The 24,033-nt window shown below is 43.4% G+C and overlaps 1 protein-coding gene across 4 annotated transcripts in view; it reads right to left on the reverse strand.

Moving 5' to 3' along the window:
- Window positions 1-801: 801 nt before the first annotated feature.
- CRHR2 (corticotropin releasing hormone receptor 2) overlaps window positions 802-24,033 on the reverse strand; it is a 138,448-nt gene continuing 115,216 nt past the window's right edge. For all 4 annotated transcript variants that reach the window (XM_050320801.1, XM_050320800.1, XM_050320808.1 and 1 more), the window contains 4 exons: window positions 17,964-18,049; window positions 15,729-15,864; window positions 14,195-14,236; window positions 802-2,002 (listed from right to left, as the gene is read on the reverse strand). In XM_050320801.1, the coding sequence (XP_050176758.1) occupies window positions 1,862-2,002; window positions 14,195-14,236; window positions 15,729-15,864; window positions 17,964-18,049 (405 nt within the window). In that variant the 3' untranslated portion in view covers window positions 802-1,861. The remainder of the gene's footprint in view (window positions 2,003-14,194; window positions 14,237-15,728; window positions 15,865-17,963; window positions 18,050-24,033) is intronic.

Consider the following 24,033-nt stretch of genomic DNA (forward strand, 5'->3'; position numbering starts at 1 on the left):
ACCTGACTTAGTGAGACCAAATTTAGGTGCCTTCACCTAGTTATTGGTCTCAGATGTTCAGTGGCTATTTATTTTAAGTGAAAACAGGGCATTGCCCTGAATAGCCCTAAAAACACTGTTACAAAGTCCCAGTGCCCTGGCATTGATATATTCCAGTGGTTGGCTGTGAGGTGATCTCAAATCTCCCTCCTCCCTCTGTTATCTCATTGAGGCACAGGAATGCAAACGAGTTAGGAGGGTGAAAAACTTTGAATTTGTTAATTTAAATTTGCTTGTTCGTGTCCAACAAGCTCCAGGTTGAATGTGACTGAGCTGTTAGGACAGGATGCCTCCACGAGCAGGGGATTAATATCAGTGTCTTCCCAGATATCTTCCAGCCCCTGAAATCTAGACCAGTATAAATCTGGAGATTTAAATTAGGCTTGTGCTGGAAAGTCCTATAAGACAGCTGAATAAAATTCAGAGTAAGCTTGATAAAGTGGAAAGAGCAAATTACTCCAGCTCTGGTGAGTTACAGGTAATGGGGAATGTATTAAACAACTTGTTTTTTATTTCCTGCTGTTGCAAAGCCCAGTGGAGGGAAGAGGAGCACACAGGGACAGGGATCCAGTGTAACACCATGAGTTTAGAAGGGAGGCAATTCTTCCTGCATTTAAATGTCCTCTTGCTCAGATTTTACCATGAGGTGGTTCTTCTTCTTGGCTCCTTATCAAACAGGCTTTCCTTCCCTGATCATAGATACAAAACCACTGTCAAGACAGGTGTCCTCTTCCTTTCCAGCGTAAAGAAAATGATGCCTGGTTTTATTGAAACCAACCCAGAGTAGTGTTTATTATTGAAAATATACAGTATTTTTGAACATCACATAAAAAGCCTGGTAGATACATCTGCTCTAGTTCAAAATGCTCAGTAGATATCTTTGTGCAGCATGTAGCACTATCCTCATAATGCAAACATCCTCTTCTCATCGCTATTTTTACAGTGCTTCCCTTTTGTATTTTTGAAATCCAGAAAAGATGTCCTGTTGCCCTTCCCCACCCCGACCCTCTGAACTGAAAAAAACCCAAAGACTTCCCAAAGGCTACTTACATTGTGCCAAAAGCGTGGGGCTAAGAGGAATAAGGATATTTTGTAGAGCACTTAGAGCTACTGCTGTCCTTCACAAAACCTGTGTGTGCACAGGGCATGGTGCTTGCAAGGCAAAGTGCCCTGTGTTTAACAGTCCAGCGATGCCCTGACAGCTCCCAGTCTATCAAAGGGAGGAACGGGGAAAGTAGATAAATTCAGATTTTTCACACCACCTTCCAGACGCTCTTTTTTTTTTTTGTGCTGCCACAAGTTCTCAAAGTTCTGCAGAGAAGAAACTTTTTACAAAGAAACAAGAACAGGGGTGGGCTATTATACACCAAACTGCTGAAATCGTTGGGAATCAATGTACAGGGTGAGATGGGCAGTATGTCAAAAACAGTCTTTGTTCACCACAAAAAGGGAGGGAAAAACAACAACAACAACAAAATAAAATAAAATTTAAAAAAAAAAAAAAAAAGAGAGAAAAATTGATTGATTGTTCCAGCCAGTGTGCTGTTTTAGACTTTGCATTGTGAACTTCCACAAAGTGCAGTCAGGGTTGAACCTGCCTCTTCTTTGAATCCGTTTTACCACCACCGACTCCGAGAGGCTTTTGCCCGGTCGCCTTAAAAGCAGCATCACGGACACGGGAGATGAGAGTCCACAGGAACACGCCGGGCACCTCACCGAGAGGAGATCAGCGAGGATAAAGGAAGAAAGTCTGCAGGGAGGGGCTTGGGAAGAGTGGAGGTCTCTGAAGGCCACCGGGTGGTGCGGGTCCGTGCGGGGCAGGTCACACGGCCGCCGTCTGTTTGATGCTGTGGAAGCTGATCCGTGTGGGAGAGGTGGGGATGGACATGGCACGCGCCACGCGCACTCGGAGGGAGTGGTGGTCCTGCCAGCGGTGCCACCTCTTCCTGGCAGCAGAACGGACCTGGAGGAAGAAAGAGGAAAGGAGGTGAATGCTTGGAATACTCGGGTGTCCCCCGTGAAGGGACGCTGGACTGCGCTGGGACGAGTGATGATGTGTGTCGGGGCACTGAAACGTGCAGGCATCGACTGAGATACCTAAACAAGGGTGTCTAGTTCATTTACACCCCCTTGAGTACTTTGGGAAAAATGTGACTTTCACATGTGTTTCATATCTGATGTCTTAAACACCCCAGAGCATTTCAGATGGCAATAAAGGCCTAAACTGAATCAATGGAATCAAGCCCTCGAGACGGATGCACCCGGTGGGTGATGCACCTAAGGCCTCTTTAAGACCTGATGGAGGTCTCAGAGAGCCCTATCATGGGGGTTACAGCTGCCTGCCCCTGCTTCCCTGGTGCCTGAAGAATCACAGGTGATCTGACTATGAGTTGGTTCTACAGCACAGACACACCTGACCCACCCACTGTGAGCATCTCGTACAGGCAGGGCAGAGCTGCTCTGCAGTCAACAGAAGGCCATCCTCAAGCAGGTGCTGACAAATGGGCCACATTAATCTTCAACTTAAGTGCATGTTTTTTTTACATGGAGCACAGAGAGAGCCCAGAAACCTTAGCTCAAATCTATACCTACACAAGCAAGAGAAAAACAGGAAGAAGGAGTCCTAGCCTCAAACACAAGGGGAGGAAAGGCTTGAGGTACCCCTAATTTAGACCATGACCAAATCCCTGGCAGAGAAGACTCACAGTCATGGCCTGGAATGAAGCACTGAAACCAATTTCTGGATATTCTTGCTGATCTCTGCTTACTGTAGAGAGGAAAACAATTCAGACCCAGGTAGCTAAGCAAGCCTGCAAAATTAGGGGAGATGAATCTGGGCCCAGCTTCTTGGACAGTCAATGAGTCTGATGTACTCATGACACTTGGAAAAGATGCTGATATTCTGCTGCCAACCTGAAATCCGGTGACCTTCTAAAAAAGAGCATTTTTGCAAACAACCTGTATATAAAGACAGGGCCTCCTTTGCCAAAATCACATTTGTTTAGAAGGTGGGGTTATAAATAATATAATGCAGACATTACATCTCAACTCTTGACCCACAGCTCTGTTCCTGACCAAGAGACAACCAGTCGATATGTCAAAGGGAATGATTCATCTCCTCCTACAGCAGTTGTCCAAATTAGGCCAGATATTGTGGTCAGATGAAAAATACCTATATCCTTTAATTAGTTATAAAATAACTCTAGACAACTGGCTCTGCTTGAGATGTCTAGATTATAAATTTAGCTAAATTTAGACAATACTGATATATTTTTCAGTCTTTAATGTACTTATCTTTATTGCATAAAGTAAAGGACTGCTCTTAGCCCTGTTTGACCACCAACAGGGTAAGGTTTGGGTGTTAATAGCAGTGATGCTGTTGTAGAGCAGACCTCAACCTGGATCAGCTGCCATGGCAACTGAGCTTGCACAGCCTGTGTGAAAACCACGCTGCCACAGGTTCTCAGCTATCAGCACCCGAGGGAGGTCAATCAAAGCCATCCTGGGTGCATCTATCACCACCACTGGGACCGCAGGGGAGATGGAGTCAAAAAGAAAATTGCCCAAAGCTGCACAGCCGCTGCTTTTCTCCATTTCTTTAAAGCTTGTCTTCAGGTGCACTGTGAGGTCTGCTCAAAGGACGAGGAACACACGCCCCAACTCCACTTTAAACCACATTCAACATTCAAACTTAATAGGGGCTCAGACCTAACCTAATAAAAGAAACAATATGAGGGAAAAGGACTGGAGAAAGAAGAGTGAACATCTAATGAAAGAAGAACTAAAATTAAAAGACAGCACTGCCAGGAAGAGCATGATCACCATGAATGATTTTGAGATGAGAATGAGAACAATGTGGTTAAATGACAGTGCAGGGGATTTCTGGAAGAGCCCCTCATTATGAAGCAGTGGCTACAGCATAACTTCACTAGCTTCAGTATGGGGTTTGCTCAGTTTACAAAATGAGTTGAATGAGACACTTAAACGAGACAGGCAGAGTCAGGATGGACTGACTCAGTCACACAGGGCTACAGCAGCAGCCAGCCTGGACTGCTGACCTTCCCTGTCTCGTCAAACCCCAGTGGGTCACTGAACCCTCCTGTGAAAACATGACAAACAGCAGGAAGATGTGTCACGGTGTTGCACTTTTCTGGAAGCTCACTATCTGTAAACCTACCATGGTTCCACCTGGAGGGAAAAGGGATACTTATTTCTGATTCTGGATGTAAATGAGGGTGTAATATACACCCAAAGGCAAATCCATGTGCCAGAGGACAGGCAAGGGGAGGATGCATCTCTTCTGAAAGATTGATGCCTCCTCTTGGCCAGTTATCACAGAATCCTGGAATGGTTCAGGTTGGAAGGGACCTCAAAGACCATCTAGTTCCAATCCCCCTGTCATGGACAGGAACAACTTCCACTAGACCAGGTTGCTCCAAGCCCCATCCAGTTATTGGATCCATTATTTATGTTTCCAATATAGGCAGTGGTGAAAGAGAGACAATCCCACAAGGATGTGACTCAGACACGTGCAATTAATTAGTCCTTTCTCTCTTTTGCTCCTCTGAGTACAAAACCATCTTACCTAAAGGTTGGGCACCTAAAAAACAGATACTCAGTCAGCCAGTGAAGCCAGATTAGATGTATCATTTGTGCTTCAAATCAAGCCAATCAAGTCAAAAAGAGTCACCTGAGGACGAAGATGTGAGTCTAAACAAGCAGTTGTCCGAATGGCTTTTATGATTTGGTTTGAGAATAAAAAGTAGCAACAAAAATTCTGTCTTCTTGTACATTCCTAATGGACTGGGTGCATGGAGATAGACTCATGGAAATGAGGGCAAAGCATTTCTTAATGGCAGAATAATTCACTGCAATTGGGATGTGACCAGAGTGCAAGCAGAAAAGGTTAAGCTAAAATTTATCTCTTACAATTGAAGCCAGAATCAAATTGTTTGCTTAACTTTAGGTCAGAAAAGAAAAAAGAAAACTGGCTGTGACTGCTATAATTAAAAAAAAAAAAAAAAAAAGAGACACCGAAAAAGCCATCACACAGTGGAAGAGTAATAGAAAAAGAGAAAGCAAAATTCAAACACGGTTGTTAATCTCCATAAGAGATTAATTCAGTAATTCATTAAGCATTGATAAGAGTCAGGACCATGCCCTAGAGTCAGCATTAGCACATTTATGACCTAAAATTACCAGCACTCGCCTCTAATAGCCCAAAGATGCTACAGACTGTCATCAGTGCCTAGAGCTTAACAAAGGGGCTCTGGAACACAAATTATCAGCCTCACCCCTATGGAACTGTAGTTGCTTGAGAGGACCAAGATTATCTGAGGAGAGAGCTCAGGTCTCTGTGTTGATCCCTGATCTTTTTCTTGCACATTGTTCCTCTTTCAGAATTACCCTTTTCAGCTCTTTGTGCTTTGTGTACTGTGAATAATCACAGTTCCTGAGCATGTGGTCAAATCAGATTTGCCAGTGTGTTTGTGCCTACAGAGTGTGGGCACTGCTTTAGAACAGCCAGGGGAAAGGATTCGGATAGTGGGATGGAAATAAAGCAGTGGGTGATAGTTTTTTCTCTTCTGATTGGATCACCTAACCCAGGACTTGTCAAACCATTAGATCACATCTGAAAAATCACTAAGAAACACATAAAAAATATTGTTAAAAGCCTCTCTTCCTCCTCCTCCTCCTCCTCCGCAGAATAACAACAAGAATGATAGAGATGGAGAGAAGGATTAAAACATTCAGAGAAGGTTTGCTTTTGATAAAGTAGACATCAACTTTGCACTGCTATTACCTGTGCCAGACACTGGCTGCTGGCTAATTTCTTGCAGCCATCCATTAGAAAGGAGCTGAAGAAAGAGCCTTCAGTGGCATTGAAAATCAGTTTTTTTGGAAGAAAAATGTCACTTCTCATTAGCAAAGAGCAAGAAGGCTCGATCCATTTAAAGGGGCCCATTCACTTGGGGCTTGACATAATAACACTAAAACACGATGGTATTGTAGGTGCCTGATGAGAAGAGCTGGAATAAATGAGCTGTCACGGTAAGGGAAGCTGGAATTAAGGCCTGTTGGGATGTCACCATCCTCTTGTCTCACCTGGAAGTGTTGACAATTGTGGGGCAGAAGGACAACAGATACTCTCTGACTAAAGGATAATCATGGTTTTCAGTATACCCCAAATAAGGTTCTTACTGTGCTCAAGTGCAACTTTTTATTCCCAGAAAACCTGATCTGAAGGCAAGTGAAATAAATTAAAATTTATTACACATCCCAGTGGCCTTTGAAACAGACTGATTTTTGCTTTATGAAAACAGGTTTCAGTCATTAATTCATCAAGTTCCACCTACACTTAGGCATCTTTGTGCCGTGTTTCAGATCCTTGTGCTGCAGATGGAGGTAACTGGAGAACAACTTTGGACTTTAAAAACCTTTAAACAGTAGTTTTTAAATAAATATTAAATATTTTTAAATAAAGTACATCATTGAGCAACTATACCTATGTTCTACTGCCCCCTCTCACCCTACTAGAATGGCTTTACAAGGCTCCCCTAGACCCAGCTCTCAGGCCAAAGAAGCTCATGTTCCCATTAAGTCAAAAGATATTGAACTAAACATCTCCATAAAGATGCTGACATCAGTATTTAATCCTCCTAAGGTCAGGAAGGAAGGCAGTCAAAACAATCTGCAAGGCTCAAAGAAAACAAAAAATGAAGATCAGGTAGAAACTTTCTTTTATTTATTTTTTTTTCCCCAGCCAGCTTAAATCACACCACTATTTAGGTAACATTGTCAAATTTCTTTTTCTCCCTAAAAAAAAAATTATCCTGCTTAATTGTTCTGCAATTCTTTTTTTTTTCTGGAGTCTTTGGCATCAATTCCATACAATCTGGTAACAGGAGGAGAGTTCTGCAGCACCTGCCAGGCTGGGATGTTAAAAGTTTATTCCTAAGATCCCAACAGTGCAATTTAGTTATCCTGCATAACTGTTTGAGAAGCTAGGACAATTCTGACTAGTTATAAACATTTGCCACATATATTTTTTTTTTGATGGAAGAAAATGCTGCCCTTTTCTTCTGGGCCACAAAGGACCAGAACTACCCATGAGGAGGGGGGCCATAGATGCAACCAGCCCACCTCTGATTTTGTTGTGGAATGTTCTGGAATCACGTTCACAACAGCAGTGGGGTGATGAAAAAGAAGATGGGGTGGGGAAGAATCTTCAGCCTGGATGGAATTAAGCTTTAGCCCTCTAGTCCACCTCCAAATTCATATTTATTCAGAGATTTTAAGGAATGCTTAATGCATGTCCTTTGGGCTCGGAATGATTAATGTGAGGTCTGCTGGGATGGATGGGCAGGTGGATGACTAATCATTCCAGCGTTGATTCAGAGCTGGCAATTCTAATGAATACCCTCCCAAGATGATCAGATCAAAGTAAGCCACTTTGAGCTTAATAGGTTTTGAGAGACAGATGGTGCTTGGGTAAAGGGTCAAAACAAACAAAAAAATTGAACATATTTATCCTTGCCTTGCACCTTGTTGTGAGAATAATTTACAGGGGCATCTGATCTATTCGTCTCTGATGATGGTTTCCAAGTCAGCTAATTGTTTTCCATTTTAAATGTTAATTCACAGATGATTATCGATCTTGAACAGACAATACCAGAATCTGAGCCCTGCTTGAGTTAAGAATTCATGTTTTGCAGGATGATTTCAGACAAAGGCCTGGCTAGTTATGTATCCCTCCAGGACATGGTTACAAATGAAGGACAGCCATCTTATTATGGATGTAGGATTTGTGAATTACAGAATAATTAAGGTTGGAAGGGACCTGGGAAGGCCTCTGGTCCAATGCCATAATCAGAGCGAGTCCAGCAAACAAATTTTTTCCAGCTTTGAAATTATGTCAGGGTCTTATCCAGTCATTTTGAGTACAAACAAAGACAGAGATCTCAAAACACCTTTGAGCCTCCCTTCCAGTGCTTAAACATCCTTGCTATGATTTCTTTTCACCACATTTAATCAGGATTTCCCTTGTTTCCTTCATTAACTTTCTTTGTGTAGCCCCTCATCACTTTATAAATGCAGGCTGTGCTCAAACACCACCGCCTTCATTCACAAGCCCCTGTAATGGGGTGGCTGTGTTATGATCTCCCACTACGGTTGGTAAGGATTTCCAGGGATTACAGAACCCTCTGAGGCATCTGGTGGTGATTGGAAATGACATAAAGCACCTAAAAACAAGGATAAATGTCCTCTGGAGACAGGGATTCTTACTCCTCCGTTATCCTCTTGTTTCCATCATGTCTTTGCTGAGGTAGCAGGAGTGGAGCAGCCCTATCACTGAAGTTCTTGCTCCTCTGAAAATTTACCTGGATGGAAATATTTTATTTCCTTTTCTGGGAGATGCTGCAGCATCTGAGATCTGACCTTCTCCCCTCCAAGCTCCAACAAACAGCTGTGCAGGAAGATGTCTGGACAATGGCAACTACTGACAGAACAAGGGGACATGGCCTCAAGCTGTACCAGAAGAGGTTCAGGTTGGACATCAGGAGGAATTTCTTCAATAAAAGGGTAGATAAGCACTGGAACAGGCTGTACTTGGAATATGAGCCACTACAAATGCACTCCTTCCCTCTCTCTCTGAAACACTTTAATTTCTCTCAGGAGAAAACCATCACTAGCAAGAAGGTCTGGTTGACAAGGTAGATACAACATCAGAAAGGAAACTGGAGGGAAGATCCATCTTCCTTTAAAGGTGCTTTATTTGGAATCAGTCAAAGACAGAAGAGAAATGCTGGGAGTGCTGTGCCCATCTGCCTGTGAGCAGAAGGTGCACAGCAAATAACTGAAAGAATTTTTACTGAACTGCAGTAAAAAACGTCCAACAGCAGGTTTTTTTTTGGGAATGCACTCCTTTGGCACAGCTTCAAGGCACTTGTAGAATCACAAAATCATCACATGGCCTGGATTGGAAGGGACCTTAAAAATCATCCTGTTCCAACTCCCCTGCCATGGGCAGGGACATCTTCCACTATCCCAGATTGCTCCAAGTCCTGTCCAACCTCAACACTTCCAGGGATGGGGCAGCCACAGCTTCTCTGGGTAACCTGTGCCAGGGCCTCACCACCCTCACAGGGAAGAATTTCTTCCTAATATCCCATCTAAATCTGCCTTTTTTCAGTTTAAAGCCATTCCTCCCTGTCCTTCAGTACATGCTTTTGTAAATTCTATCTATCCTAGATGCAAAGAACTCCATCTTCAATTCCTTTTTTTTTTTTAATCCAGTGTTACCTGAAACTAAATTCAGTCTTGTGACCTCTTGAGTTGATACAAAAAATGTTGAGGAGCACCTCGATTTTTGCAGCCATTGAAAAAGAAGTTCACAACCTGCATTCATTCTTTTGAAGTCACATCCAACACAAATGCATACATATTTTTCATTATGCCAGTTTTTCATAACATCTTAAATTCTCAGAAACCTCCCATCATCGATTTTCTTGGAAGTCCAGAGATGCTCTTTTCCACTCGGAGTAAATGAAATTTGCACAGCTTTCCCCTCCAGTGCTTGTAGATTTTGTCTGTGTCCAAAAAAACACAACTCTTTTTCAATAAAGCCTCCAGGCAAATTAATGAGGCAAGTGCCAACAGCATCTTGTCCTTGTCCCTGGCACACACAGTTCGTCCAAAACACCTTCAGAACCTTTCAGCAGCAAAAAAACAAACATAGAGAACTGCAAACTTTGTCTCAAAACTGCTTCTTTTCCTCAGGTTCACTGCAGTAATTTGTGTGCAAGGTGTTGGCTCGGGAAGAGGGGAGGACAAGGGGGCTGGTGAAGGGTCCGATGAGGAGCAGCTGAGGGGGCTCAGCTGGAGAAAAGGAGGCTCAGGGGGGACCTTCTCAGGAAGGGATAATATAAGGATAATCAAGTCCAACTCTGGCCAATTCTGTAGGCAACAACTCTTGTTAGGAACAGACTCTTATATTCTGAGTGGTTTTAAGAAGTTCATTTTGACCTTTAAACCCAATTTTAGTTGTATAGAAGTTTTGAAGCTAAACAGACTGAGATGCTCAGATATCGTGGTAACTGGACTGACTGGTACAACATAAACCTATCAGAAGCCAGTAGAATTTTCCTCTTTATTTCTTCTTTCTTTTTTTTGTTTACTTCATGCAGGTTTGTCATGACACATGATTCTGTTTCCTGTGACTCTATCAAAAGTGGTGCCTTAAGTAATATTTCTGCCATTTGCTCAGATTCCAGTAACTGCCATTAATGCTGCTCTTGTACCCAAACCAAGTGATTTTCACACCAAACAGATTGAGAAATAGACTCTTAACATTTAATAAACTTCACTGCAGTGTGGATGTGCACTGCAAAAACACAGGCAATAAATTAATTGCACAATTGCCTTTCCTCAAGAAAGGCTGGGTTTAATTGTAGCTTCTCCTTATTCTGAGAACATTAAAATCTAGCACAACTATGCAAAGGCTGCATCCAATTCCAGTCCTGAAAGGGAAGGAATTTTGCACAGGTCCCTCAATGGCTGATAAAAACTCTGCTCCTACAGGAGTTCCTTTATTTCCTGTTATTCTCCTTCCTTCTCAAAATTACTTCCAGCCCTTACTTGTGACTTCCAGACATGCAGGATCTGGCTTGTAAATGCTTGTGTCCTGCTGACAAAACTCAGTACAATGACACACCGAGCCTAAGAAAAATCCCCAAACCAGTAGTCTAACCAGGTTATGCAGGATTTTTTTTTGTGTGGCTACCTGGAGAGTAGAACATCTCTACAGACATTCCTTCACACCTGGGGAGACCCACAATGGTGTTTCCTCTGTCTTCCACCAAAAGCAGCAGCTTTAGATCCACAGTAAAAGGAAATACGTAAATTGTGAAGGGCCAAGTCTGCCCTTGAGAAAAGCTGAAGTAAGTCATTCTCCCAGACATGAAGCACTCATTGAAGAATTTTATGAAGGACATGTGTTTTTTGAAGGCAATCCATAATTTCTGAACTCTGCTACAGACAGTTATTGGCAGTTTTTAAGCACCCTGTGGCACGTGTATCAAATATGGAACAGTAGAAATGCAGCTGAGATCACAGCATTATTAAAGCTTTTAAATTAATGGATTTTCTAGTGTTTTTCCCTGTGTCATCATTCAGAGCAGGCCTGGCACTGTAGGGGGATGAGTAACCTGATAAAGACTATTACATGCATTTAAAGAACCCAACTCTGTCATAACTGGGAAACCTCAAGTATTTAAAACCTTCTGAGATAGCAAGTCATCAGCCCATCTATGACAGAGACAGGAATATCAGGAATATCTCACTGCAGAGATAATAACAAGGTTTCAGTGATATTTATAAAGATTTTAGGCTGTTCCTCACAGGCTATTTTCCTCTTTCAGAGCAAAATCTGGTACCTCCTGGGGATTGAGTGGCATTACCTTCATCACCACTTCCAGTAGGGATGCCTGTCTGAGAGCAGCTGAGCTTTTACTATAAGATGCAAATTTGTTTTCTGGGAAATATGATCACAAACCCAGGATGCTCTGAAAATTCACTGAATTTGCTACTTTTTTCTATGCTGTGCAAAGCTGAGGTTGGAACAGAGCAGGAAATTTCGCCCTTTAAAAGCTTTACGATACTTCAAAAAACCCACATTTTCACGCTACATTAAGCCCAGCCCAAAGTGCTTTCACAGTTTTGAAATAGATGATGCTGCAATATTTGGAGGGTTTGGACTTATGTTTCACCTCAAAGATGCAGTTATGGGGTTGTCACGGTTTAGTCAGCAGAGTGGAAGTTGCACTTGCAAACATGCGGCTGTAGGGAAGATTTCACTCACAAATTAAGCTGTTTGTGGGTGTCTACATGTGGACAGAGTGTGTAGGCATGAAGTGGAGCTTCTGTCAGTGAAGACTAAAGTTCAAGTGAGCAGATGGAGGTGTCTATTGCAGGCCAAGCTGATGACAAAAAGCTTGTACCTACTGGCTTGAATTTGTGATACAGAAAGGCATTGGTAAGCCCCGTCATATCCCACTTGGCTTCCCACTTCCCAGTCAGATGTGAAACTTCTCTAGATCCTGTATCACCTGGTAAGACCCATGTGGATGCCTCAGATAGTCTACAGCCTCTCAAACTCTATCTGTGTTTAAGGAAATAAATCAAGACCACCTACATCACCCAAGTTGGGTGTCTTAACCTCGGCCTGACTCCCACAGAAATGCCCATTCCCACAGCAATAGTAGAGTGATACAGCTGAAAAATCAGGTATGGAATCCCTTTCAGATCTGCCAGAAGATTATTATCAAGGCACAGAAGTACATGAGGCGAATCATCCTGCCTTTGACAAGCTTGATTATGTCTGAACTCATTCCAGGAGTTACAGCAGACGGGAAGTTGGCTCACGGCTCTGGACAGACAACTTCAGACTGCTGCAGTGAAGGGGATATTTCTCCCACTAAAGGCAGCTGAAAGAATGTCAGAACAGCCAAAAAACCCTGAAAACCTGGTATGAACAGCCAACTGGTCCTAGTCCAAGTGCACAAAATGGAAGTGCACTGGATTGATAGAAAGTCCTGATGGATTTTGAAATCAGAGCCTGGGTTCCAGCCCCTCATGTTCCCTGTGACACCAGTGGAAAAAAAAAAAAAAAGACATAAAAAAGGCCTGCTGTCTACATGGAAGATTCTCCTTCTGCATTTACAGTGTAAACCTGATGAATGTGACAAGTAGAACTGTGGAGACTTCTGGTGCCTTAAACCTCAGCAGGTTGTGCAGCACAGCAGCTCACAAAAATATAAGTGCAGTCACAAGCAACCCAGGTGTATGGCAAGGTTTGGAGAATCACAGAATATTCTGAGTTGGAAGGGACCCACAAGGATCATCCAGTCCAACTCCTGGCCCTGCACAGACACCCCAACAATCCCACCCTGTGCCTGAGAGCGTTGTTCAAACCCTCCTGGAGCTCTGGCAGCCTTGGGGCCGTGCCCACTGCCCTGGGGAGCCTGTTCAGTGCCAACCACCCTCTGGATGGAGAACCTTTTCCAAATGTCCAACCTAAACCTCCCCTGACACAGCCTGTGGTAACTGTAGTTCTACTGCTAAGGTGCCTGCACTTTTGGGGGGAAGATTTAAACCCTCTGTTTAAAATGGAGTGGTTGGAATTTCTGGAAGGAAAGTTGGGAAGAGAACTGAGAACACTCTGCTGCCAGCATATGAAAGCAGCACTTGCCTAATCTGAGAAAGCTGTGCTAGTTCTTGTTAACATCACCTCAGAATTAGTGAGGAAGAGGGGAAATCACTAAACCAAAATAAAATAAAATAAAATAAAATACTGGCGCTTCATAATCTGAAGTACAGAAAACGTTGCAGGATAAGAAGCCAAGCCCATTCTTTCTCATAGCCCACAGTGATATTAAGAACCAGCACAACCAAAATATATACCAATGCAGCAGGAATAACAAAGACATGGAAATAATTTCTGCAAAGACACAAATTTTAACAGGAGAAAAGGTGACACATTGAAATGCAGATACATGAGACACTGGCAGTGCAAGTAGGGGTAAAAAAAAAGTCTCTCACACTTTGGGGTGGAAGTCAAGATCTGAGGGATATTAATGAAACATTTCTGGCTTGACTGGCTGTACCTAAAATTAATTCTGAGGAACACCACCAATCTGCCCCCAACCCTCTTTTCTGAATGCAACAGGCATCGACCACTCAGAGATAGAAATCCACACAGAAAAACTGACTCTCTTAGCCCAGCATACCAATCCCATTTTAAAAACAGGTCACCTGCAGCATATCCTTAGCAAGAGCCCAGCTCAGGAGTAATTAAGTATGCCCAGAAATTGTATTTTTAATTAACGAGAAACTTCAAAGAAGTCTTAAAATAAAGAACAAAAATTTTATAATCTGAGAAGGCTTCTTTTCCTCTGCCTTGACTTCTCAGGTAATAACCCAAATTTGATAAAGCTTTGAGAACAAAGGAGAACTACAAAGAGGGCTGGGAAATTCAGGTGCACAATTGCAGTCTTCTACAAGAGGCTGATGGAACTGTGACCCCATGTAAAAACATCTCACATCTCTCTAATCAGGCATTCAAGTACATTCTGCCTCCCAAGAATTAATTACTTACCTCACCATTCAAGAAGCAGTAAAATACTGACACAAAGAAACCCTGGAAAGAACAGAAAGCAGTCAATTATTAGGTAGATATTTTAACACTTCCACTGACAGAGGGGATTGCCACTAAAGCACATCTACAGCATCCAGCTGCCTCCCAAAACGGCCCAGACCCCTCATAGGTGCTGTGTCGTGCCTGACAGCCCTGTGTGGGTGTCTCAGGCACTCACAGGGGGAGTCAAATGGCTTTAGATGCTCTTGTGTGGGCAGGTTTATCATCAGGTTGTTTAAATTTCCCTGAGCTGAAGGGCTCTGAGGCATCTCTTGACAGCAGTGATTAGACCCCTGCAAGGACTGCAAAGATCAGAATTCCTGTGAGTTGAATCCTACCCATTTTGTTTTTAGCAATGGATTGTTACTATTGCCACCAAAAAGGAGAGATTCCCTGTGCATTCTTTCTTACATTTATCTTTGTAACACTAACAAGAAAACAAGCAGTGTAGCATTTTTTTGAGGCACTGAGCACTGGCAGATGAAAAATGCAATTAATTTTAGGGAATGAAAGGTGTGGATTGGTTCACTGGAAAAGACTAAGGTTCCTTTCTTCACAGATTAAAAGTGACATTTTTCATTTTGGGTATTCAGTTGTGATTTCTGGTGGGATTGTCTGGGTTTCCAAGGTAAATGTGCCATCAGGAAAAACAGTAACCCAAACCTCGTAACTTTTATATTCCATAACCCTAGATTTGGCATGACAGCTGTGTGTTTGTATTGATACCCCTGGGTATCAGAGTGCTCGTTCCTGCACACAGGAGGTAAAACATCCATGTCAAACATATTTCCATCCTAGTTCAAGAAGGTCTTTAAGCACAGGTAAAGCTGTAGGGCACACCTGGGCAGAAATGTGGGGCTAAAGATCACCCAAGGTCTTCAGTTGCTCTTGGTTTTGTGCCAAATTCAGAAAGCTGGGACAGTTATTCACATTCCACTGCCTTTTACATCCTGGCAGAACTCCTGTTAAATTCAGGGGAGGGAGGAGATGGGACGTGTTCTGATGGCTGAGTGAATGCACCCCTGCAGGAGAGCTGGAGTGAGAGGCTGGGCAGTGCAGCCAAAGTCTTCATCTCCCAAGTCCAACAGGTAGGTGTTGTTTCCCTTTGTTTTGACAACATCTAATCTGTCTCAGCCCACTGTGTGCTCTGTGAAGACAGCAGTACCTGGGGAGGGTGATTCATCATCCTCTCTCAGGCAGTTAAAATGAAATATCATCTCTCCACTGACTTTAGATGGAGCCCAGGTGAGGAGCTGTAGCTATAGACTGAAAGTAGTGCTGATATGAAGGGAGATGAATCCCTCCAGTACACACCTGAGAGGAGATCTCCACTCCATGTGACGTATTTATATATCTATTGTGTATGTGTGAACTAAGCTGAGCTATTTTCAACTAGTATTTCCATCCCAGACTTCATTCCCATGAGGTTCATGGCTGAAAAGCACCAGGGATCCTTGCAGCAGTAGCTCACACAGCTGTAGACTTGCTCTCTTACCTGAAAAGACTGCAGGAAGGAATTGAAATAGATGAAAACGATCTGGGAAATGTCATCTTCGCCAGGGTTGACAAAGAAAAGCATGTAGGTGATGCCCAGCAGAGGCAGGAGGACTAACGTGGCCTTGACTGCCTTCCTGTGGGCAGGAAACAACACAGCAGTGAACACAAGGAAGGACAAGTGGGGTGGGGTGGGAAGGAGGAGCATGGAAAGAGAGACAACCCCCCCTTTCTGCCCAGTGCCCGTCCACTTGGAGAAACTGTGTTCTGGGAAAGCCTTTGCCTTTGAATCCTGCTGTTTGTGCCCACACTCTGAACCCCAGGGGATGAATGGAAACATCATTTTTATCCCCTCCTTTCTCTCCCTTTCTCCTTCAGCTCCTCTCCTACCAATAAGCCTTGCAAAGGGCTGAAGCCTGGAGATTCTCTGCAGGTTTGTTGAGTGATTTCTTACACCTCAGGGCGATGTTATCAGTGCACAATTTAGCTGCTGGCCCGGGCAGGAATGCTGTGCCCAACAGACCTGCTCTACCCCCATTGTTTGATTCTGTTTGGAGTGTAGACCCCTTTTGTCTCTCTCTCTCTGAAACACCTGCACACTAAACTCAGCTGCTTAGGGCTGTCTTAGAAATGACAAACAACCAGGTGGTGCACAGCGAAGCATAAATGATTATTAACAGAATTATTAGGGGCTAATCCTTATTATTGGTACTAGAACAGTGTCTTGGGGTGTCAGCTGAGAACAGCTGTAATAGATTCTGTACAAGCACAAAGACTGCAACTTTGCCAAGTCTCTATAAATCTCTTTATAGTGCCACAGCAGGTAGATAAAGGCAGGCAGGAGAGCACAGAAGCACTGCCAGTGTCACAACAGAGTGACAGTCTAAAAGTAGCTGCCACATTGTTTAATATCTGCCTAACAAATGTTTGGACTGCTTGGCTTCAGAGCATCAAGGCTTGCCCCAGGCTTTGCTGGAATTCTAAGGGTTTCTATTTAGGCTGTGAGAAATATAATTCCCTCACAGAGCCTGTAGTGAGGATAAGATCTCTGTCATCTGATTGAGAGCAAAGGCAGTTGTTTTAGATTGCCTCGGATTCTAGTATTCCTAATGCTCCCTGAAAACTGCAGAGGGGATAAAAATATACTGATATTTGAATCAGGGCTTTTTCAGGCTAGTTTTAATTTTATGGCATGAGGTCTGAGCAGGAAAATGGGGTACTTTTCCCTTCATTTCTCAGGTAATGCTCAGAGAAGGGTCTGAACATCAGACCAATTGCACTAACTTCCCCTTTGTCCCAAAAACCCAGACTGGAGTAAAAGGAAGGAATCAGACAACAAAAAACCATTACTGCAGCAAAACTGCCTCCCAAGTCAAGAGCAGACTGATTGGAGGACATAAAGATTTCACTCAGCTCGATACACTGAGATTTTATCCAGAAATGAGTTAGAGGATTGTGAGCAATCTCATACACAAAACCTGTGCTATTTCCCAGTGTAAGGACCTGCCTGTCCATAAATGCTCCAAACACCTTCCAAGATACAGCAGATGGTAAGAAAAGGGTGCTCAGCATCTCTTGGTCTTTGAGAATTTGCTTTTAGACTGTTTAGGCTGATAGCAAATAAACAGTCTCTCTCCATCTTTATTCTGGGCTCCCTTCAGGTACTGGAAGGCCACAATTAGGTCACCCTAAAGCCTTCTCCAGGCTGAACAATCCCAATTTTCTTAGCCTTCCTGATAGGAGAGGTACTCCATTGCTCTAATCATCTTGGTGCCTCCTCTGGACTCGCTCCAACAGGTCCCTGTCCTTCCCGTGCTGGGCCCCCAGAGCTGGATTTATTGCTCTTGCTGGCATATGCTTGTGTACACACAGAAATTGATAAAGTTCCTGCCCTCACATGAGATCAAATCCTTCAGATTTCATTGAAAGGGGGGAATTTCACGTGTGTGTGGGGCCATGTGCAAGTCTGGAGGGGGTAAGAGGGTGGTGGCTGTGGCTGTGCACGTCTCTGTGCCTGTAAACCAAGGCTGTTTGTGTCGACTGGACACTGAAATGGAGTGGACAGAAAAAATGCAGGCAAAATTTTATGGAAAGTCTGCAAAAAATAAACACTGTGTGCCCAGTGCATGAGCTCCATCAACAGTGGTATCTGGGAAGACAAAGATGGGACAAGGACAGGACAAGCAAGGCAGTGCTTTGTTAACACCAGAACAGCAAGAAGCACCAGCTGACTTACCTGTACTGTATTGTCTCTGAAGTGGTTGAAGCTCTCAGCTTTGTCATCAAAATCCTAACTATGTTAAATAGAAATACAAAATTTATCTGGAAATAAAAGGAAGAGAGAGAAAAAAAAAAAGACCAGTGAGTCAAATAATGGCTTTAGGGATGTGATACACCCTAAAAGGCACATTTTACAGTTCCAGTCTGACTGCAAACAGCCTCCTGGTTTTACTATTGATTGCAGCAGACTCAGAAGTTTACTAGAAATACCAGATTATACAGAAAACACCCAGCAGCTGTTAAAGTTTCCAAAACAGCAATGAAAATGGAGTACAAAATTAGAGGTCCTAGCAAGGAACTTATTTCCTTTTCTCCTTTCCTGGGTGCAACAAGGAACTACGGGTGAGATTTTTGGCTCTTTTGCTGAGCTCATCCAAGGCTCCCTGCACAGAGTTTTGGGTAGCACTGTGCTGTGTTGATCTGGGAGGTGTTTGGACCCATCCTCCCATTCCACAGCAGGCTGTGATGGTGGGGTCAGGCTCCTCAAGTACAAGGCTGCACTGCAGAGGTCTGAATGTGAGTCAGTCACCACCAGACTCCCTTTGCATTGGTATACACTGCACTCCACAAGAGACCTTTAAAACAGAGCAGATGAATCATACCTGTAGAGTGCCTCCTTTTTTGCACTGTTTTTAAAGGTAAAATGATGGATTTACCACTTCCCTCTTTAATCTGCTGAGCTGGGTAATTATTATTTGTGTTATACAGCCTCACCACTGAGAATTGAGATTTGCTCTAATTACTGTTGTTGTAGCATCTGTTAGGGAGTTGCTTACATAAGTTTCCTCTCAGTGTAAACAGGAAAGGGGAAAAAAACCCCAAACAACAAACAGAAGAGACGGTTCTGATTTGTAGACCGTGGTCAGTGGAAGGATTTGGCACTTAGGAGCAAGTTTTGAGTTTGATTTCAAGACACAAAGAAGAGCAGCCTACAACACAGTGATCTGTCCCCAGGCTGCCAGTGATGCAGGCTGTCAGAACTACAGAGCTGTCACCTCAGGACTGCTGAGGTCCCAGCCTAAGCTTGTGACATGGTGTTTACCTCACACACACTCCCAGGGTCCCAGGGCTCCTGGCATTTTGCAGCCTATGAATGGGGCGAATCTGTGATTCACTTCCAACTATTTACAAACACTGCAGCAGAGCCACCAATTTAAAGGTGTTCTCCTTTTTTTTTTCCCATGCTATGCGGTGTATTTCAGTGATCAGGGTATCTTGACATCCATCAGACTGTTCCCTGTGGTTCCTGTAACATGCTTTACAACAGATGGTGCCATAAGCACCTGAACAGACACTGGGAGACTGGCAGCGCTGGGAATTGTGTACATTAAACACTTGCTACGTGAGACACAAAAAACGCCGCTCTAGGAGCGAACGTGACATTTTTGGAAATTATTCCCTTAGCAGAGCAGGGCCCAGGGGAGTACAAGGAATAATCAAAACAGTGCAGTTTGTGCATTTGCCCTTGTTAGAATTGGTTTTGTCATATTAAGAGCTTGAAGTCAACTGGCTCACAAAAACAGCTTCATATCCCTGTTTTGACTTGAATCTTAAACCCTCACACTGGTGACTGCTCTGTTTCTCAGTAACAGGAAGAGAAATGTTCAGGCAGTCCCTGAAGTGTCCAGACTCAGGGGGGAGGTGGATGGGGGTGTCTCTCACCCACAGAGAACTTTTGTCTCTGAAATTCTGCTGCCAAGTCTTGAGGTTCTTCATCAGCTCAGAGCCGTGTTTGGGTTAACTTTTATCAAAGATGCAAAAAAGGCACCAATCAGAAAGTTGCCACTTTGGGAATCGTAATGGAAAGTGCCAGATTGAACTATAGACTCCTAAGCAAGAGCAAGTAAGATTAATCACATGGGATTAACATGATGAACTGGACTGGAGAAGGCATTTCAAGTTTCCTGAGTCCTGCTTTGATGCGACAGCATCGTTCCATTTGAACTGGAAATTCAAATTGCCACAGACTGCATCAGAAAATTAGGGGTTTTGACCTTTTCTGAAATTAAACTGCAGAAGTGTGACTCATCAGACCTGAAGGAGAATTGCCAGCTGAAAACTCTGGGTGTTACTTCACTAGAAACACTCTTGTTCTTTGTAAATCAGCTTTCCATTCTCCCAGTTCAGCTGCCCAAGCCGAGACCTGAGCAGCACTGGGGGCTCTCCTGCACAGCTGAAGGCTATGGGTGACACTGGTACCTGTGACAAAGCACTGGTAAGAGACCTCAGCTCTCTACAAAAGCAACAGGAAGGCAAATACATCAGTTCTTACTTTTAACAAGCTGCCCAGGTGTCAGAAGAAACCCTGACAGGGACATTATTTACAATTATATTTTCTAGAAGAATGGAACAGCAACACTGGCCACTGAAACTGAGCGCTCTTCTTAATTTTTACGTTGAATGTTCTGCACCTCCTTAGTCACCTGAGCAGTAGACAAGCCTGTGGGCCTGAAGGCAGACACTAAAATCCACTTGGGGAAGTACAAAGTGATGTCCAGTCTGCATTTCGGAGGGACTGCCACTCTGCTTCTGCCATTAATATTAGTAGTCTTCTTCCACAAGTCTGCCTTTCCCTGCAAACCAGATAACTGTTTTTTTGGGGTTTTTGGTTTTTTTTAAAGGCTGGTAAATGGGACAAGTGGAAGTAGAGTATCCTGGATGGAAGGTACTGGAAAAACAAGTCTCATATATATGCCCAGGAGATGATGGCTGGGATGCAGAGGATCACAAAGTCAGGAGAATCTTGTGGCTTTTTTTTATGCATAAAATCAGAAAAAAAATTCACAACCCTTTCTGGCTTTAGAATCTATGAATGATGCATGCAGCTCTTTCAGGGCTTGGTTTTCCACTTTCTCACAAATGTCCTCTCCACAGGACAAGACACAGGTCCAGCCTTGTTACACTCACAGCTCCCGGTGTTGGCTTCATCCCACGGGCTTCTTCAGGAAAAGGAGCAACTAATTCTTCCCCACTCTAGATCAGCTACCTAAGAGAGAACACCCAAGTGACTTAGCCCTGGCCATGAATCAATTCCATCACATGGTGAGCATGAGAAGTTGGATTGACATAATTTAATTTTACATCTCCAAGCAGCTGGTTATCCCAGGGTCTATTCATATTCAGCAAAGAGAGGGGAACTTTTCAACATTGGTTCATTTGACATGTTCTGAATGAGTGGCCTGGACTTGAACCAGCTGCCCACACAAATCACTCAGTGATCTTCAGGTTGTCTGTGACATCCCACCTGAGCTTCAACTGAGTGAACGTGGCTGTACCTACTGAGACACTGTCGTCTATGAAAGCTTAAAAAATGTTTTGGGGCACCACCATTTTGTCTCTATTAAGGTTTCTCTGAGAGATCTTTCAGACTTGAACAGGATAAACCCTAACATGCAGAGCTTGGCAGGCAAAAAATTCCAAGGCAAAAGATGAAAATGCGGTCACATCAAAATACTTATTTTTGGTTTTGCCTACTAGAAGCACATTTCACTGTGTTCACTTTAAATGATTTCTTGTTCAAAACCCACTCCATTTCAGAAAAACACTTGGCTCAACAGGACCTTTTAGTAGCACTCAGAGAGGTCTGATCTCAAGATCAATTTTCACTGCATAATCAGATGGGATTTTAATTGTCCATTTGTCCCCACTGGGCCTGAGAACACAGCTCACTGTGATGATGGCTTGAGTTTGTTCAGGACAGAAGACACAGCCTGGGAACCAAGCAGGGAACAGGCTGCTGCACACAGCCTGCAGAAGCTGAAGGCTTGGAAATGAAGATGGAGCTATTTTCTCAGCTGGAGAGAATCCATACAGTTCTAGTGACTCCCAGATTGAGTCTGATTTACAGGCAAAGAAGATGAAGCCTCTGGTGTTTATCTCTCATATGTACAGCAACGTTTCAAAGGAAAAAAAAGATCTTACTACTGCAAATTGAATTTTCCTAGAAAAGACCCTCAGTGCTGTATTGAGCAAAGAACACAATTATTTGTCAAGGATTTGTTATTATTGGAGCTCTATGTCAACAGACTAATTTCTCTCAGAGCTGGACAGCTCTTACAAAACCCACACATCAGTTCCACAAATGGAGACAGGAAAGGTCATTTAAGAGGAGTAATGATGACAGGCAGTTTATCCTTTCTATTTATCCTTAAGCTGACTTTACATTTTCATTCATTTCTGTTTATAGATGTCTTCTGCTTCATAATGGAAAACAGAATTAAGGATTTTTACCTTGATATTTATTGATGGATAAAACTAATCCAAAGCTGAAGTGCTGAAGACAGAGTAAAATGGCTTATTTCTTCTTCTCCTACTTTTACTTATGCTATGCTAAGAATATCTTTATTGCTGGAATAAGATTCTCTCCAGCTACAGATGGGAAAGAAAGAGGTTTTCATATCTTGCTAGAGGCTTTGGAAGTTTAGTCTTTCCATTTCTAAATTGAGATGAAAATTCAAACCCCCCAAAATGGAGTTATAAACCAGTGATCCAAACCCCATTTGGACCATCTGCTTTGGCACTGATCAACCACAACCTGAACACACAAACCCAGAAACTCTTCTGAACCAAAAGAAACTTTTCAGTGAGTGATTTCTGGTCATAAAATTTTTCTTTCGTAAAACCCAAACTCCATTTGAGAGGAAATTTATCTTCCTTAGCAAGATGAAATTGCCAAAATGCACAAAAGAGGGAACGCTGACTCCGAAGGTTTCTTTGCAGTTCTCCCCAAGCCCAAGAGTTTAAAAGGGAAGTCATTAAGCTCTTCTCTTTTTCTTTTGAGAATTTAATGGACAACTGGCATTTATTTTTCTCATTTTCTGCTGGGCTTTGTATTTTATGCTTCACAGAAAGCTTTTATTTCTGTGCTTCCTAGAATGTTTGTTCCTCTTCACTCCCAGGAATTGTAAAAATTATTCCATTTAGGCTTTGTATTTTTATGGAATGTCGTAAAATCCACCTCAGGATTAAGTAACCCAAATTGGGATCAAAGCAGTCATTTCAGGGGGAGCATTAGATGCTGTCATCCTGCCCTCAGACGAACAGCCTGGCAGTTTGTTAATGCTCTGTTTTAATTGTTCTCCCCTGCTGCCCTGATGTGATCCTCAGACAGCGCCTTTTTATCACAAAAGTTTCCTTTTCAAAGGTCACGGGCATCACAACGACTCCTTTGGGCAAAGGGCTGGAAAATACTTTTTATGTACAATCAGGAAAAACGAGATGTGATTAAGAAGAATGAAGCGTAACGAGGTGAGGGTCACGATCAGGGACACTGTGGAAGAGACTCCCCGGAGCAGCAGGGAAAGACCCACTGCAGGGAAAGCAGGGCAGGAATATCCATGTCCTGGAGATTGTATGGGAGTTGTGTTTTGGTGGGGAAAGGAGGGAGTGGTAAATGGGCAGACACCCTCCTTACACATCAGCACACAGACCCTCTGCCCACACTGCCTCGGGAACTGAAGTCCCAACTCCAGTCCTGGCTGGGGTCACACCATTTCCTCACTGAAGCCCTGCATCCTGCATGAGCATCTCCACAGCCTCTTCCCAATCTTACAACACCCTCTGTGATCCTCTTGCCACTGTGATGGTCCTCCTGCCTCTCCTGAAACGCCCTGTATTCAAAAAGCTCTGTTGAACACGTCAAATGTTGCAGCGCCAGGACGCACAGAGCCTTTCAAAAACAACAGTGTTCTTGCCTGGAGGGAGTGACGGCTCCTGGACAGCCAGCTCATCCCACCAGCCCACTGAAAATGGCCCAGAGGACATGACAGCCCCAAAATATGGTCACACTGATGTGAACAATCCACCTGGGGGTTCCCCAGGCCGGGCAGTTGTCGCATGGTGACAGCAAGAACCACGAGATAAGACCAAAGAGAGTCTTTCTCTAAAGAAGAACCACCCAGCAACTTGCTGAGGAAACGAGATTTTTTTTTTTATCTGGAAAGTGTTTTAAGACTTAGGATGAATTTTGGAGAAATTTTGTTAGCAGCTGCTGGTCATATGAGATTCTTATTGGCTATGGAGCATCT

The sequence above is a fragment of the Myiozetetes cayanensis genome, unplaced genomic scaffold (genome assembly GCF_022539395.1).
Source record: "Myiozetetes cayanensis isolate MyiCay16 unplaced genomic scaffold, myiCay2020 scf1, whole genome shotgun sequence".
Taxonomy (NCBI): domain Eukaryota; kingdom Metazoa; phylum Chordata; class Aves; order Passeriformes; family Tyrannidae; genus Myiozetetes; species Myiozetetes cayanensis.